This window comes from Oryctolagus cuniculus, chromosome 3 (genome assembly GCF_964237555.1).
Source record: "Oryctolagus cuniculus chromosome 3, mOryCun1.1, whole genome shotgun sequence".
Lineage (NCBI taxonomy): Eukaryota > Metazoa > Chordata > Mammalia > Lagomorpha > Leporidae > Oryctolagus > Oryctolagus cuniculus.
Genome location: NC_091434.1, coordinates 61,653,223 through 61,672,071, shown reverse-complemented (window position 1 = coordinate 61,672,071; position 18,849 = coordinate 61,653,223). Strand labels below are relative to the sequence as shown.

The 18,849-nt window shown below is 40.8% G+C and overlaps 1 protein-coding gene and 1 long non-coding RNA gene across 21 annotated transcripts in view; one reads left to right on the top strand and one right to left on the bottom strand.

Moving 5' to 3' along the window:
• LOC138848969 (uncharacterized) overlaps positions 1-12,847 on the top strand; it is a 30,159-nt gene extending 17,312 nt beyond the window's left edge. Inside the window, exon 2 of the long non-coding RNA XR_011387216.1 lies at positions 5,541-12,847. This is a non-coding gene — a long non-coding RNA (uncharacterized lncRNA). The remainder of the gene's footprint in view (positions 1-5,540) is intronic.
• Positions 1-18,849, bottom strand: part of ZNF385B (zinc finger protein 385B) — a 473,021-nt gene that overhangs the window by 23,243 nt on the left and 430,929 nt on the right. For all 20 annotated transcript variants that reach the window (XM_051849389.2, XM_002712320.5, XM_070070514.1 and 17 more), the window contains one exon: positions 13,991-14,153. In XM_051849389.2, the coding sequence (XP_051705349.1) occupies positions 13,991-14,153 (163 nt within the window). The remainder of the gene's footprint in view (positions 1-13,990; positions 14,154-18,849) is intronic.

Below are 18,849 nucleotides of genomic sequence, written 5' to 3'. Positions count from 1 at the left end.
AGAGTGTTCCATGGTGGCTCAATAAATGATTCTTGATGAATACATCTGGTAACTTTTTGATTTAATATATTATTTGCTATTTTCATATTGCTCCTTTTATTTACATTAACGTTTCATAATACAAGTACTATATTTAAATTATTTCCCTGGTACTGATCATCTTGTTTTTGCTTTTCATTCATACAAACAGTGCTACAAAGGGCATCTTCGTGTATAACATTTTATTTTTCTTGCTTCCTGTTTATAGTTATGTCCCTGGCACAGAATCCAGGAGGAGGAATTAGCAGACCTAATGGAATGAACATTTTTCAGGTTCTTGATTTATTTTATAAAGTTGCCTTCCAAAAGTGTTCTCTCCATTTACAATGCCCAAGTCATTTAAGCAGAACAGCTGCTAATGAGTTTCCAAAGTACAGTGCTTAAAAAAATAACTTCTACTGGATATTAATCATTATGTCTTTTGCATTAGTCAAAGGATTGGGTAAAAATTTGGTTGAAAAGATAAGCAAATAACTTTTGCTAAACTTAAAATGCAGTCTATTAATTAAAATGCTGAGTAAAGTTGTTTTATTCGCTAACAGAGAACTGAGTTCAAAGATAGTTGCTGGGGAAGAAAAATTATGTTCACTTGGGTCCCTTTTGCTAGTTAAATGAGCAAAAGTCATAATAGACTCTGACAGAGTTTAAATATATCAAAGAAAGAAATAGTCTCTACTGTGGTAAGAAATTCAAGTAGGGGCCAGCGCTATGGTATAATGGGTAAAGCTGCCACCGGTGGTGCCAGCATTCCATATGGACGCTAGTTCAAGTCCCGGCTGCTCCACTTCCGATCTAGCTCTCTACTGTGGCCTGGGAGGGCAGTGGAAGATGGCATAAGTCTTTGGGCTCCTGCACTCATGTGGGAGACCCAGAAAAAGCTCCTGGCCTTGGGAAGGTGCAGCTCTGGTCACTGCAGCCATCTCGGGAGTGAACCAGCAGATGGAAGACCCCCCCCCCCCACTCTGCCTCTGTGTAACTCTGCTTTTTAAATAAAATAAATAAATCTTAAAAAAAAGAAATTCAAGTATTTGTACCATTTCATATGTAAAAAGAAAACAAAGCATATATTTTCTAGATGCTAAGTATTTAGTACCCTGCTGGAAACATCAAAAAAATCAAACATTAAGAAAATTTTTCACAAGAAGCTGAAAATAAAATGTATTGCCTTGGGCCAGCGCTGTGGCACAGTGGATTAAGTCGCCTCCTGCAGCGCCAGCATCACATATGGGCACTGGTTCGAGTTCCAACTGCTCCAGTTCCCATCCAACTCCCTGCTAATGCACCTAGGAAAGCTGTGGAAGATGGTCCAAGTGCTTGAGCCCCTGCCATCCATATGGGAGACCCAGACGAGATCCTGGCTCCTGGGTATGGCCTGGCCCACCTCCGGCCATTGCATTCATTTAGGGGAGTGAACCAGCAGATAAAATATCTCTGTCTCTGCTCTTTCTTTGTAACTTTGCCTTTCAAATAAATAAATAAATCTTTTTAAAAAAGGTACAACTCTTTTCTTATTTACTGACTTAAATATCAGAGGGGATTTGTCAGGTAAGGAGGCATTTCTCATTCAGATCCCACCCTTTCCCCTAACTCTCTGATGCTGGCAGTCAAGTCTGGGTGGGCTGCTTCTCCGTGGATGGCACCCACAGTTCTCTCTCATCACATAGGCATGTTCCTACTTTCAATCCTGTAGCTGTCCCAGGGCAAGCTGTGAACCTGCAAGGTGGCCATCCATCTTACTGAATACAAGAAAAAGTGCCTCCGGTGTCTTCCCAACCAGTCTGCCTTTTAGCAGGGCACCAGAGCTTCCTTCATTCAATTCCACTTAATGATATTCACTTAATATGTGCTAACTACGTGGCTACCATGTGCAGGATGCAGTAGCAGGAGCTACAGGGGATGTAATAGATGGGGCACATTCTACCAGTAGGAGGATAAGTACATGAAAAGACCAAGGAGGTCCTTCCACCTTTCAGATGTCTCCCTGGGAGAGTCAGGCTTATCAAGCCTTGAAGTCCTGGAATGAAGACACAAGTGCAAATAATTACCAAGAGGCAATAAAGCAAGTACATAAAGAGGAATCTAAGTGTAGGTCACTGCTGCACGCCAGCATGGCATGAAATGATCACAGAGCCAAAAGAAGGACTGGGCCTGGAAACTTCCTTGGATAAATGGCTGCTTTTTATAGCTACCGTTTATTGAGCGTCTGTTACATGGTAGGCATGGGGCCAGGCACCTTGCATTTATCAGCCCATTAATCCTGACAACAGCCTTAGGAGGTTGGTTTAGCACTCCCATTTTATAGATGAGGGAATAGCAGCCCAGTTGACCATGACTTGGTCAAGGTCATATGTGTTCAGTGAGAAGCAGAGCTCTTTTTACTATGCTATACGTACAAAGTGTTACTCAGGAATCATACTTTGGTTAAGAAATCCTTATGTAAAGCTACTCACAAGTTAAAAAAAATTATATAATAACTGGGCCAAAAGCAACATACCTTTCTGAGATGTCAATTCTGAAAGTGTCACATAGAGAAGAAAATCTCAAACAGCCTTCAGAAAGCATAAGCAGTAAAGCCTGGTAATCTCCATTCAGGTTTCCCTACCATGGTCATGTTGAGGGACAGCCTGGGGGAGACGCTGGTTTTGAAGTTAGATTTTCTGAGTGACTCTTGTCCGCTATTTTCCTGTCTCTAAGTCTCACTTTTCAGTGTTCTTCAGGGGACTGTTAGACAATTGTTAAATTAGCCAATGTACATAAAGAGTACTATAGGACACTACACATTACATTAGTATTGATGGGTCTTTGTTTTCTGCTGCTAGAAGAGCATACTACTAACTGGTTAAGTTACAAACAATAGCAGTTAATTTTTAACAGCTTTGGAGGCTGCTACTGGTCTCTGTGGGCTCCTTAGTGCTACAGCACGATATGATAGAAGGGCAAGCAATCACACAAGAGATGGGGAGAGGAGACGCCCTGTTTATGAGAAACTGACTCCCATGGTAACACACCAACTCACAGTCATGACTCTAACCATTCATGAGCTGCCCTCATGTCCTAATTACCTCTTAAAGGTCCCCCTTCTCAACATTACAATGGCAATTAAGTTTCCATAAAAGTGTTGGAGGGGACATTCAGACTACAACTTCTGTTCTGGCCACTCAAAAATCATGCTCTTCTCATATGCAAAACACATGAATTCCAGCCCAACAGCTCCCAAAGTCACAACTTATTTTAGCATCAACTCAAAATTCCAAAACTGATAGTCTCATCTAAACTGGGTATGAGCGAGTCTCATGGCAGGATTCATTCGGAGGCAAACTCTCTCTAGCTCTGATCCTGGGAAATCGAAACCAGTTATGAACTACCAAAATGCAATGATGGGACAAAAAGAATAGACATTCCCTATCTAGAAGGGAGAAACAGGTTAAGAAAGGAGTAACAGGCCCCAAGGAAGTTTAAAACAAAACAGGGAAAACAACATTAAACCCTAAAGCTCCAGGAATACTCTCACTCCATGTGCTGTTCCCTGGACCTACTGCAGGGTTGGGTTGAGCCCAGGGCCATCAAGGGTCACACCCCCACGGCTTCGTTGGATTCTCCCCAGGCAGCTGTCCTCATGGGTTGGGGTGATATTCCGGTAGTTTTACAGTGTGGGATCCTGGGAAGGGCTCTACTAGGCACTGCTCTAGTGGGGACTCTGTCGTGACTCCAACCCCCTAGTTCTGCTGGGTATTGTCAAAATAGGGGCTCTCTAAGGTAGCTCTGCCTTTCTGACAAATCTGTCTAGAACCCCGGGTGACCCTGTGAAATGTAGGTGGAACAAACCATGTCCCTAAAGCTCTTCCACTCTGCATACTTAAAAAGGCATCACCACGTGGACACTGCCCAGGCTCAGTCCTGCACCCTCCAGAGCAGTGAGTTGAGCTGCAGATGGGGTGGCTGAGGAACACTGTGCCAAGATGCAGAAGCAGAGACCTAAGGTGGCTCTGGATAGGGAGGCTGTGGAGGGCACCCCAGGCCTGTCTCCTGACACTATTCTGCTCTCTGACAGCTCCAGGCTTGTGATGGGAGTTACAGACTAGATTTCTGGAATGCTTTTAGGTTCTTTCTTTCCATGTCTAGCCATGGGAATCTCTATCAGATGGTCCCTTGCCACTCCCTTAGTATCTCTCCTGAACACGCTTTTTCACTCATTATACTCCTTATGAGTGTTCCACACTTGTCCATTCTGTTTTCCTTTTAATTACAAACTCTGTGTTTAAGTCATCCGTTTCCTCTCACATCTCACTGTGTTCAATGCAAAGTAGCTGCTTAGATACTTCTTTCACCAGATATCCCAGTTCATCATCCTTGAGTTCTGCACTCCATAATGTTCTAAGGTGTACAACCAGTTCTACTAAAGTTCACTGCAACCTCATACCAAGGATGCCCTTTAATCCAGTTTCCAATTCCTCACTGCTCGTTTCTGTCTGATACCTCTCAAGACTGACCTTTACTGTCATAACCACTTCAGTCATCCCTAAGAAGATTCAGAGTTTCCCTATAGCTCTTTTCTTCTGCTGAGCTCTGAGCAGAACTGCCCTCAATGCTCTACCCACAAGAATCTTGGCTTTTCCCTAATTGCTCTTCTGGGTTCTCTAGTTTCCACTCATCATCCGGGCCCAAAGCTGCTTCCACATTTTCACGTTTCTTACAGCAACAGTGTCACTTCTAGGTAACAAACTCTGCTAATCAGGGCTCCTCAGAGGGACTAAACCAATAGAACACACACACACATACTTTTTGAGAGATCTTCAAAAAGTTAGTGGAAAAACAGAATTAAAAATTAATTTTAGTGCAAAAAAACTTGAATCCATGCATACATTTTTCATCTTATGTATTTTCACTAACTTCTTGAAGATCTCTCACATACACGTGTGTGTGTGTGTGTGTGTGTGTGAAATACCTACTAGAACACACACACTCTCTCTTTCATGATGATGAAGTTGGTTCATGCAATATGAAGGCTGATCTCCCGTCAGCTCATCTGAAAGCTGAAGACCCTACAATGCCAGTGGCATGGCTCAGTCTAAGACCAAAAGCCTCCGAAGCTGGGAAGCTGATGGTGCAGTTCTCAGCCTGAGGCTGAGGGTGTGGGAGCCATGCAGCTGCTGCCGTGAAGTCCTGAGTGCTAAAGGCCACAGAGTGGAATCTGATGTGCAAATGCAGAAGGAAGCAACCATGTCACCTCCAGGAGGGAGCAAGAGCAAACCTTTTTGTCTCCTTTTCTGTTCTCTCTGGGTCCCCCAGTAGATCAGATGATGCCCATCTGCACTGAAGGCCAAACTTCACTACTCAGTGAGCAGACTCCCACTCCAGTCTCCTCTGGAAATACCCCAGAGACACACCCAAAATAATGCATTAGAGTTTTCTTGATATCCCTTGATCCAAAGTTAACTATCTCATGCTGTTAAAATGATATTTTACATGTATGTCTAACCAGCTTGCGTCTGCTTTTCCAGAACACAGCATCGTAGTGGCAGCATAATTGGAGAAGAAGAACACTGACGACTGTGAAGGGCAGCTTTCATTACTTACGACAGCAGCCTCAGGAGATGGCTTAAAGAAGGCACCACAGGAGTACCAAAACATAAACAAGGAAAGTGCAAGAGCACCAATGTCAAGCATTTCTCTCATAATGTCCATTTTCCAAACTTCCTTCACAACCATTTCATTTAATTCATATAACACATCTGTGATGTAGGGAGAGTATTATTTCTACTTTTACAGATAAGAGAGGCTCAAAGGATTTAATAACTTCCCCAGAGTCACAGCTAGTTATAGGAGCAAAGAGTACTGCAGTCTAGCTGTGTGCTGTACAATAAAGTAGCCACTAAGCATGTGCAGATACTTAAAATTCAGTACAATTAAGTGAAATATTCAGTTCTTCAATAACACATATGACACTGCAAGTGCTGAAAAGCCACATGTGTTGAGACATACTCATGTTGGACAACACAGATTATAGGCCACTTCCATGGTCACAGAATGCTTTGTTGGATGTTGCCAGACTACAGAAATGAGAGCATCAACCCACCACTGCATAATATTATGCCTGGCATTCATAACAATGAATGTGAGTCTCAGAGAAAGTAGTCAGGGAATAGGAAAACACTTTGGAAACTCTGCTATGAAAAACATCCAAACTTCATACTATGAAGCTAATGTTGTATGACATGAGACTTAAACATCACTGGAAATGAGTCCAGAATTCGCCAAATGCCTGGCACAGGTGCTGCTTGCACACGGAATGTGCATGTATTTGAGTAGCTCTATTTGATCATGCACCCATGTCAGAAAAACATGTCACTGAAAGACAATTCCACCCAAAGCAAATAAGTGGAATGTCATTAAAATGTAAGTAAATACCTTTATTGAGATCTCAAGGGCATTTATGATTATACATTTACCAAACTATTCAATGTGCATTTAAAGTCCTTTTATATTCCTGGGTGTTTTCAGTGCAGAAAGATTATAAGTAAATGCAATTAACAGAAATGGATACTAGTTAAAACAAATATATCTAGAGATGAGGAAAGTTTTTAATAGTGATGTAAGCTTAAAAAGGAATACTGCTTTTTAGAATGGCTTATAAAATATCCCTCATAAATCATAAATTAACAGATCCTTGGTAAATTTATAATTTATAATATAAAAGCCTGTGTCAACTTTTGATTCAATTTCCTTAGAATAACACTAGGAGACAAATGTCAAAAGTGGGGAAATGAACAATAATTCCCAGAATTATTTCAAAGCAATATAAAAAGTGCAAAGGTTTCTTAAGTTAGTTTCTGGAGGATGACAAACACTTAACTACCTGAGACTCCCCAGCCTTGCCTGATAGGATGCTGTTGTCAAATTCAACATGCATGGGCAAAGATGGAGGCAGTTCTATTTTTGAAATTGACTTTGAAAGTCCTGATGATATATGTACATTTCATGAAAATTTGAGCCTCTTTAGACAGATGGGACTCATTTATGTTCTACATGATTGTACCCCAGAACTTCAGACTTGAGATGTTTGTCATAAATATCGTTAATCTATTATTTTATGAGGGATATTAAATCTCAGCCTCCTGGATTTAGATAGATGTATGCTAAATTTATGATGGTGCTTGTCTGTAAATGACAGACGCTGCCAAAGCAGAAAACGACCACTTTCTTCTTCTCAACAGCACAAGGTCCTGTTGCTAGAGACAGAAAGGGAAGAAGAGACCATTAAGAAGACCTTGCTGGCTAATTGATGGAATCCTGCCGCAGTCAGCGGAAACGAGAGGCTGTCATTTGGAAAACTTGGCCCCATTTGTAACAACACATAAAAGCTATGGAGCACACAGGGGAACCCATAAAAGTGGCAAGGCAAGGGTTTCCGTTTGTATTGAGTATCTCTGGCAGGCAGAAAAACTCTTGGACAAAGTTGAAAATACACTTTTAGAAGGCAAGAGGGTGACCTTAAAAAGCTGCACAGCAACTTTTCCAAGGAAATAATACTGACTTACAAGTTGATAACTGCTCTGGGTTCACACCTCAGGAACTGCCACCACGACAAAGCACAACATGCTGAAAACGAAAATGAGCGGTTTGGAGGTGAGCCATTCTCTTTCCCTCCTCATGCCTTGTTATCTCACAGTCTCCATGCGTCATGGGTGTGGGGGATATAAAACCACCTTTCTGTCACCAGTGGAAATCTTTTGGTTAGAATCATTCAAAATGCTACTGAAAATATGTTCAAAATAACCCAACTATACCCCCTTTGGAGGCAGGGTAAGACTTGAGCCACACTGGCAAAGCCCTATCCCAGTGTTAATCCCCATATACACTTTCAGGTCTACAACTGTCAAGCCAGACGTTTGGGAACATGTGTCATTCATCATCTACCTGCAAGGAGTGTTTTCATTCAAATATGTTCTTGAAAAGATCTGTAACTTCTAATGCTTTATTCTATTACACTTAAACACTCCAAACAAAATACTACCCAGGAGCTTAGGGCTTATCCATAAAACAAAGCTTTAATGATCATTTCCCTGCCTCAGTTTCTACCAAAAGGTAACAATAGTCAGCACATAATTTAACAGTCAGCATGGTCACATGCACTCATTCTTTTATTTCAAAAATTATTATACTTACTAGACACACACACACAGACAGGGACAGACAGACAGACAGACAGAAACATCCTCCCATCTGCTGGCTCATTCTCTGAATATTCACAAAAGCCAGAAATACAATCAAGGCCTCACCCATGGGCGGCAGGGACCCAAGTACTTGAACAATAACCACTGTCTTCTGGATTCTGCACCAGCAGGAAGTTGGAGTCAAGAGCCAGAGCTAGGAATCAAACCCAGGCACTCCAATGTGGGATACAAACATCTTTACTGGCATCTTAACTACTAGGCTAAATACTCACCCCTGATTTGTTAAAAAAGTTGTTTAGTGGTTTCTGATATTTTATCCTGGGCTATTTGCATTTACTCTTCCAAGTCAGGGAAGTCTGTAAGCAATACGGGTAGTAAATATGGAACAAGAGGCTCTGAGTTCCTGTTCTGACTCTACTGGGATTTGAGTTGTGCAACCTTATAAAAACCATTTAATCTTACCATGACCCACGTTCTACATCTGTCACTGTTATTTGGGAAAAGCTTAAAGGTGATGATTATAGGGGCTGGCACTGTGGTGTAGTAGGTTAAGTCTATACCTGTGGTGCCAGTGTCCCATGTGGGTGACAGCTGGTATTTGATCTAGCTCCCTGCTAATGGCCTAGGAAAGCAGCAAAGGATAGTCCAAGTGCCTGGGCCCTTGCACTCACAAGGGAGACCTGGAAGAAGCTCTTGGCTCCTGGCTCTGGATTGGCCCAGCTCTGGCTGTTGCAGCCATTTGGAGAGTGAACCAGCAGATGGAAGATCTCAGTCTCTGTCTCTCCCTCTCTCTGTAACTCTGCCTTTTGAATAAAATATATAAATCTTTTTTTAAAAAATGATGATTATATATTATTTCTCTTTATATCCTTAATATCCAACATAGTAAACAAATACAACACCATAAGATTAGAAGCCACTTGGAGGGCAAGAAAATGTCCTTCTGTTCACTGTTGCACCCTAGTATCTGGCAAAAAATATACATATATTACGCTACTTCATATAGATAATGACTATCTGTCACATGAATGACTAAAGGATGGATGTTAATTTCAGTCCTCCCTATAACAGACTTTTTGAAAGGGTTAAATGAAAATTGAACAAATTTAAGTTGTTCCTATTATTATATTTCAATCAGAACCGGCTGGTTCCATCATCTTTGCTCTTAATTATACCTATAAATGTACCCATGGCATTCTGAATCTTCCCCTATGCTTTCATTTGTTTAGATAGCAACTGATGTACTAGAAATAGCTTTATACACTTTAAACTAGAAATGTAGTTTTCTCCCATCTTGATATCTAAGTAATTTTTAAAAACTTCAGTGCTAAAGCTTGGACATATGGACTATTGGGTTGCCTATCACAATACTTTATCATTAGGCTGACTATTAGAGTATTTTATTACTAGTAAGAAATAAGGTTCTTCAAATGCTCCGTATCTTTTGAACTTCTTATTGGTTGTAAAATGCTGTCACAGAACAGCCTTCAATCTGATGCACAGGGCATATTACTGCAGGGATATGTGCTGTCATATGGCATTATCACACTTGAACTCCAGGGAGAAATCTAAGAGTATCTGGCCAATATGTTCTAGCCATCCTCCTGATGCTGCCTAATGCTTGCTGTGTTTTGACCCTAATTCTTCCAAAGAACATTTCTCTTCCCTCCCACTATGCTACAAACTCCCACTGATGCATCATTAAAAGTTGGGTCAGATCCTAGGAGACCATAAAGCCAATTATTTGGAGTTTACATGTAGGTCCACCCCAACTTCTGAAACATAAACAAAACAGTTATTCTTAGTTAACTGCCTTTAATGAAACATATTTAATTTTGAAAATCCAGTAGTTAGTTCATATAATAAATGGAATTTCTGCTATTTTGGTTCAAACTCATTTTGTTTACTGACCTAAGATGGGAGAAAAAAAAAAAAAACCAGAAAGCTTGTCATGATACCCTAAAATTTTTATATAACGGAACTTCATTATAGAAAATGTCTTTGTAAATTACACAGCTCCAAATGAAACAGGGGCCAAATCACGTCTTCAAATACAACATAAAAGAAAGAAGTCTACCAAAACAGCAGGTGAGCAGGCTTTCCCAGCTCTTGGAAGACTGTGGATTACTTCTCCAAGTAAACAATGCGTGTTCTCAGGGGCACTGAGATGTCACCTGTGGCCCCACGCTCCTTGTCTGAGATCACACCTCACCTTCACTGATATTCAGCAAATCCCAGGAGGCTGCTCTCCCAGAAGCTCCCTTCCTTTTCAACAGGATAGGGCCTTTCCCTCAAAATTCTCCATCCTCGAACAGCAGTCTGTTGCGAAGCTATTGAAGTTAAAACCTGAACTAGCGAATCCCCTGCATATTATAACTGCCTGCAGGTTTGAAATCTGGCAGCTGAGGCACTGAGTGAGGAAGATTTTCACTTTTCATTCAAAAATTTCAGAATCACAGAGATACTGTTTAAGCCCACTTGACAAGAGCTCTTCATTCAGAAGAAAAAGACCAATACTAGGCAGTTTCATGAGATTTGCCAATCAACCATGCATTTCTACTATGACTGTTATTTAAAATTTTGGCTGCCTCCTTACAGTCAATGTTGTCTGAAATAAAACATTTCAATCAATTGCCTCAGTCACCATTCCTTTTCCCATTGTCTCCCTTGCTACATTCTACCCAGACTCGTTATGAAGAGCTGTTTTTTGTGTCTTTTGTTTTTCTAAAATGGGTTTTCAACTAAATGAAATCCAGCTGACAAAGCTATAGGAGCTTTTTAAGGATTTAGAAACAGGTAGCTAATAATACATTATGTATTACATTGCTTAGTCCAGATTTCCCATCTTAGCAAAGCTCCTAATTTTCCAACTTGACAATTCTCTAAAACAGTTGGAGGTGACAAAAGAACATATATCTATTTAGCAAATATAGCCCATTTTGTTTTATTTTATTTTGACAGGCAGAGTAGACGGTGAGACAGACAGAAAGGTCTTCCTTTTTTCCTTTGGTTCACCCCCTAAATGGCTGCTACGGCTGGCGTGCTGTGCCAATCTGAAGCCAAGAGCCAGGTGCTTCTCCTGGTCTCCCATGCGGGTGCAGGGCCCAAGGACCTGAGCCATCCTCCACTGCCCTCCCGGGCCACAGCAGAGAGCTGGACTGGAAGAGGAGCAACCAGGACAGAACTGGTGCCCCAACTGGGACTAGAAACTGGGGTGCCGGCACCACAGGTGGAGGATTAACCAAGTGTGCCGCAGTGCCAGCAGCCCATTTTATTTCTAAATAGTGCCATCGTAAATTAGACTTCGGTGTTTTCTGTGGGTGTAACAGAAGAAAATGTTTTATTAGTATTGATACTTCCACAAAACGTGGAGAAACAAGTAATGAGTTTTGTCAAAAACTTTACACGGCTTTTGAGTTAGGCAGCATGGAAAAGGAAGTAAACTCAAAATACAGTTGATTCCCATTACTTAGATATGAACAGTTACATGGTGATGGATATCAATGCTGTTAAGACCACAGGTGCCATGGAGAGTGGGTGGGTAGGGAAGTGGCAGAGGGAATGGTAAAGGCCAGATTAAAGACTACCAAGGTATATACTGGGAGATACTGGCTTGTGATGTTTATCATCGCTCTCACACTCATCCTTCAGGGTTCTTATTTTACATCCTTGCCATTACACTGCTGTACTTGATCCTGGAGTGTCCCAACTGCTCACAGGCAAACACAGTTGCTCTGGAAATCTCTATTGTTTCACTGAGTTTCAGTTAGCATTCAAATGTTGGAAGAAAAACCATGAATTGTTAAATTTTCTTTCAATGGATACTCAGGGGGCACCTTGTGGAGATAAGGCATGCTGTGAGTGTAAGCCAGCCCTTTGATTTGGGTTTTCCACTTCCATATTTTTCTTTCTCTGGTTCTAGTCTCTAATCTTTGACTTTTTTTTCCTACTTTATTTTCCTCTTTCCTCACCTTTCCTTTTTCCTTTCATGGTCTTCAGTTATTTTACTTATTTTTCCCTTACTCATCCTTCTCTAATTCCATTTTTGACACTTTTTCCTGCTCATTACTTTTACTACTTTCCCTAGAACCAACCCAACTCCCAAGATTAATATAACTTACATGGAGCATTGAGCACTTTCAATAGCAATGTTGGAAGTTCCTAGTACCTACCAACTTTTCTGTTAGCTCAAGTCACAAAATAACTAGAAAAAAATGGACTAACAGTAACCTCCATTATTATTTTATCATTTTCCCTATAATGCAGGTGATAAGATCTTTGGCAGAGTATTGTTTTATAGAAGCAACATGATCTTGTGAAAAATGAAACCTGGCAGGAAGTCAGGAGATGATGATCCTGTTTTCCAACCACCGGGTAACCTCCAGCAAACAGCTGCCCTAACGTGTCCCTCACCATGGTTTGTAATTTTGCAAAGGGAGGTGATTTTTAATGTCAACATCTGACAGATACAGGTTTAAGATTTGTCACATATGTAAAAAGATTTTTTTTCTATAGGAGGGGAGAAGTACCAACAATAATCTAGTATTTGTTGTCTAGTCATAACAGGAGTTTAGTGCATCTATGCCATAAGGAAGAAGAAACTTTTATTACCAAAGTTGGGTTAGCTCACCCCCTTTTGCTATGGAACTTTGGCAAACCAGACTTATGTGGCCTAAACAAGGACCCTTCTTAAGTAGTCTGTTCATCTGAATAGGTTTTCTGAAACTTCTCATAGTAATGATGGATTTCCTCTTTTCCAAAGGCCCTGGAAAGCCAGAGGAAAGTATTCTTCAGCCTTCTCCTCAAATTCTACAATGATTTAAAGAGCAGAAGCAGGTCAGAAGATTGTGTGAGTGTTTTCTGCAAAGAAGAGGTCCCTAAAAACAAAGTCATGTAAGGCAAAGAGACTTCTTGTTTCTGCCTCCTTAAAAAGACACTGTAGCTCAATTAGCCACTGGCATCCGTGGGGTAGAGGTGAGAATGTTCTATTAAACATCCAAGTTCACGGTCTCCAGGATTAAAAAAAAAAGACTTTTTTCTCTTTCCACTGAATGAACCAACTCAGAAATATTGCTGATTCACTGGGACTATGAAATACAGACTTTTCTTGATGTACTTTCACCAGCAGCTCATATCCAATTATATATAAAGTTCTTCTATTAATCAATTCATAACTTTATAAAGGTTGCCTTAAAATCTATGAGCTCATTTGTCACTCTGAGGGGAACTCTATGAAATTATTAAAAAGTCAAAATCTTTTATTATTTAACACATTTTCAGATTCATTGAGTAATGCCGCTCTCTCAGAAAACCTCAATCTTCCCCCCCGCCCCCGCTCAACTCACCTTTACTGGGCTAAGAATATAAAATACTTATAAGTTTAAGAATTCCTTCACTGAAAAAGTCTATGGTAAAAACCAAACATAAACACGTAGAAAGGAATATAATTCGCTCAGTGTTTTAGGAAGGTTTCTTGACAAAAGTCTAAATACACTGTTACCAAGTAGCCTCTACGTACTTTCATGCATATATACTTATATATATATATAGTTCATATACACATATATATATTTAAATGTATATAACAACATGAAATGGCAACATATCAAATGCTTAGATTCCATGCAAACACATAATCCTTCTTGTGAAGGCTGCATATTAATATTACAAAAATAAACCATGGAGAGTAGCATGCAACGACTAAGGGGAGAGGAGAAGGGTTGGGGCAGGGCAGAAGGGTGAGCACAAGGAATGCAAAGAACAAAAGTGTCATTGACCTGATTTGTCAGAGCTGTTGCCTGTGATTGGAGTGATGGAGCAGCTGGGGTTAGCCTTTGCGCTGTCCTTGGAAGAAACCATTTTGGGTTTATTTTTCGTTGCCTCTAGTGCTTTGACCTTCTTGGCATGTTTACTTCCTTTGTAGTGGGCCTCGGCCTGGCTCTACAAAGGAGAACAAATCAGGCTCATTTTTTTGCTACCTAGAAACACCACAATGGATGATCATGCAGGAAAAAAATACATTCAATCATAGGCACCACAGACATTTACAATTCGGCACTTGACGATGTTTCTGGCCCTTAATGCAACAGTAGACCAGCATATATGAGGTTTTAGCATACTGCACCCTTCAGTGTAACAGAGGACAGTAATGATCTTTAACAACCTAGATGTTAGATGAGTGGGCAACAAGGCTGGACACAATTGTGATGACAATGGGCTTTGTCATCAGTGCCCTCCTTCTACTGCTCATCCGTGTTACTTTTTAAACTTGTGGGTAGACACATGAGTGGATGTCCACGTGGATGGACACGACCATCCACAGATGTTCCCTTTCAGCTAAATACCTATCTGCCTTGTGTCTTCTTTCTTCTGGGCTCTGCTCTGAGACCAACTGGTATGACAAAAACATCATGTTAACAAGTGCTATTGACTGGAAACGGCAATACATTTTGGAGACATCTATGTGTGCTCACTGTGTCATTTTGATAACTCCAACTCCAACAGTAGATAACAGAAGCCAAAAAAAAGAGATGAAGACAATTCCTGTTTCTGATCTCAAATGTAAGCAGTTAGTGTTAAATTCATTTAAAACAAAACATGTAACTTCAATAATAGATCAAAAAGAAGAAAAAATCAAGAAAAAAGACAAAACAAGTAATAGCAAAGTTAGAAAATATTTAATTCATTTGCTGATATTTGGAAAACTCACCAATGCCTAAACAACAGGTTTTTTAGCTTTTGACATCTAGCACTAATGAACACCTTAATAAAAGAATCTAACTACATACACTTCAAATTCATCTTGCATATATCTGAAAAAATATAACATGCATTTGGCAAACAAAACAAAACATATATGATTTACTAACTTAGTTAGGAAGATGAAATGGATGACAAATATTAAACAAGATGGATTTTTGTTAGAGGATTTCTAACATAGTAACTTCTAAAAATACCTGTTTTCTTCATACACTTATATGTATCTAAAAATTATTCTATGCATTTTTCTATTCGGGTTCTCCAGGAAGCAGAACATGGGTGATAGGTGTGTGTGTGTGTGTGTGTGTGTGTGTAGAAGTCACAGTGGATGGAACAGGATTTTGTGTTTAGGAGGCAATGAGTTTTCATGAATGTATGAAGGAACAATTGTAATACAGGGCCATGCCTATGTGAGAGTCAGAAAAAACTGGGAAACATGCTGCTACAGGAGATACAGAAGAGGAAGGATCCGAGCAGAGCATTCCCATTGAAGACTTCATAAGATCAGTAACTTCTGGTGTGTATTTAAGGGAAGAGATAGGTGAATTGGCAGAGAAAAGTACATTTCTGGAAGGAGGATGGAGGCCTAAGAAAGAATTGAGACCAGGGTGCCACAGCAGCGGGAGGTGTGGCTGGAAAGGGACTTCCATAGGCCTCTTATTGGAAGATCTTCAACATAAGGCCAAAGAACCCAGATGCATCAACCTGTGCAGTAAGAAACCACTGAGATGAAATTCTTAGTCCAAGCCATGATGACGCAAATTTTTAATGGAGAGGATTCCTATGACGGCTACTTATGACATGCTTGTTGATTGAATATGACGGACAACAGGACAGACAGTAGGACAGCAGTGAGAATATGATTCTTTTGAGAAAATCAGTGAGTAAAGAGAATGAATATATCAAAAACTGTTGTAATGATATCAATTCTTGAAATCTTGGTTTTTATCAGTCCTGCTTCAGCCCTTTTTAAAATGAAACTACTTCACTGCTAACTACTAGAGATGAAGCCCCTAATAATGTGCCATGACTAGACTTCTGCGTGTTGCTGGCATGTGCCTTCCTGACTTTCTGGCTTGTTTCCCTTCAGCTCACCAGGCACACATTGCTTTGCTATCCTAGCAGGGCAACTGGTGATGAGCATAACTTCAATGGCAGCCACACTTTCAGCTCTCTGGGAGAAATAAACTCACTTTGTGCTGAACTCATGAATGTTGCTGAGGAGGTTATTCATGCCAAAACATTATGACTGACACAGCTACAAGTGTCAAGTGTCACGCTGTGAGTTAAACATTCTACTCAAGTATTCACTATCCCATCTGAGTGGGAGTCTAATGATAGATTCACGTCCCAGTCTGTTTTTCAGTGGTCTTTGATGCTGCTGTTATTTCTTGTGGCATGCAACATAATTAGGAGAACAATATATTGTATTTTGTATCAATGCAATCTAGGGATAGGGTTGATTTTTGTATGTCCCTAGTATATAACCCTAGTCACTGAAGCCTATCATGCTCACTGTCCCTAACTTACTGAATTCATTTTCATAAATATCATTTTGGATCTTCATTGCCTTATTATGGATTATGCTTGCGTTGCTCAGGGTCTTCTCGTGTTGTTTTCTGATTATTGAGTTGTAAAACAAAATAACTCCAAGGGGAAAGAAAAGTATAACATTATTTTAAGTCTTTTATTTACTACCAAGAATGATTAAATCTAGCTAAGATAGCTGGGTAATTATGAAGAAACTGTACACCTGAAAATTTTAGAGAGGGACACTGTGGACCTACGTGGAGAGTGTGGACACGCACAACTCAGGAACTCAGCAGCTGAGAGCCTCAGCACCAGCTTTGGAGAGTGAGGTGAGACCAGACTGCAGCAGCCCAAGTCACTGGTGATAAAGGTGTGGGAAGAGCCTGGCATGAGTTCTGCTTGGAGCCCAGTGGGGGAACAGTGTACCTGCCAGCCTAGAGAGAAAAAAGGTGGCACTTTCCTCTCTCCCCAACCACCCGGCACTGGCATCCTGTAACAGCCGAGAGGGTGGGTGCCATTTTGGATATACATCACAGCTGTGCCAGCTTGTGTCCATGCGCCCAGCATCCAGCTGAGAGGAGACGCCTGAGTCTGGCTAGGAGAACTGACAGAGGGCTGGGTGCTCGTGACTGTGAGAGCATTGTGTGTTGGGATGGAATGTGAAAACTATGTGGTTGTGTGGGAGGGCACAGGGTGTGGCTACATGGATCCTTTGTGTGGTTCCTATGGCAGCACAGATGAATACTGGCCACACTGGGACTAGAGCCTGGGCACTGGTCTCCTTGGAGGAGAGGAGGTGAGTGTGAGAATACACCAAAGCTGATCAAACCTTTGTCCCTGATTAAAAAAAAAAAAAAAAAAAGGAGATTTAGCATGCCCAACTTGGGTGTCACCTTGGATACTTCCTTCATCATGGAGCACTGAACAGACTTCTGGGCCACACACACCACACACCTCTGGATAGTCATGAAAAAGCAGATGTTCCACTAAGCCACAGAGGAACAGTCCAAAGATAAAAACCATGAGAGGGAAAAACAACAACAAAAACAAACCAACAAGTATCTCCACAAATGCTTAAAAATAAATGCAGCAATTGAAGAAACAAGAATAAGGAAGTCAACATAAAACTCCCAAGGGAACACAACAACACTTCAACACTAGAATATGAACATGAAGAGATTGAGGAAATGCCAGAAAAAATTTCAAAAAACTGATCATAGGATTACTTAAAAGTAATCAGAAGCAAATCCATGAAATAATGAAATCTACATGACATGAAAAAAAAATTTCTCCCATGAAATTGAGATTTTAGAGAAATCAAAATGAAATCTTGGAAATGAAGAATTCAATAAATCAAATAAAATATGCAGTAGAAAGCCTTAACAACAGACTTGGTAAACCAGAAGAAAGAATATCCGAATAAGAAGACAAATCCCTGGAAATTTTATAGTCAGACCAAATAAAACAAGAAAAAATTAGGGAACTAAAAAACAGTGTGGGAGATTTATGGGATACTATCAAACAACCCAACACTATGGGTGTTAGGAGCTCCTGAAGGCATGGAAAGAGAGAATGGATTAGAAGGCCTTTTTAGTGAAATATTTAGAGAAAACTTCCCTAACTTGGAGAAAGAAAGGGATGTCCAAGTATGGGAAGCACATATAACATTTTTTTTCCCAGGCAGAGTCAGGCAGTGAGATAGAGAGACAGAGACAGAGAGAGAGAGAGTTATAGACAGTGAGAGAGAGACAGAGAGAAAGGTCTTCTTTCCGCTGTTCACTCCCCTAATAACCGCTATGGCCAGCGCTGTGCCAATCCGAAGCCAGGAGCCGGGTACTTCCTCCCAGTCTCCCATGTGGGTGTAGGGACCCAAGCACTTGGGCCATCCTCCTCTGCCCTCCCGGGCCACAGCAGAGAGCTGGACTTGAAGAGGAGCAACCAGGACTAGTACCCGGTGCTCCAACTGGGACTAGAACCGGGGTGCCGGCACAGCAGGCAGAAGATTAGCCAAGTGAGCCACGGTGCTGGCCACATAGAACTCTTAATAGTCATGACCCGATAACATCTTCACAACAACACATTGTAGTCAAACTCTCCACAGTAAAACATACAGAAAACATTCAAAAATGTATACAAGAGAAATGCCAGATTAATTTCAGAGGATCTCCAATTAGACTCACAGCTGACTTCTCATCAGAAGCCCTATGGCCTAGGAAAAGAATGGCAAGATATACTCCTTGTCTTAGGAGAAAAAAAGTCAACTAAGAATACTGTACCCTGCAAAGTTCTCATTTATGAATGAAGGTGAAATAAACACGTTCCATAACAAACAGAAATTGAAAGAATT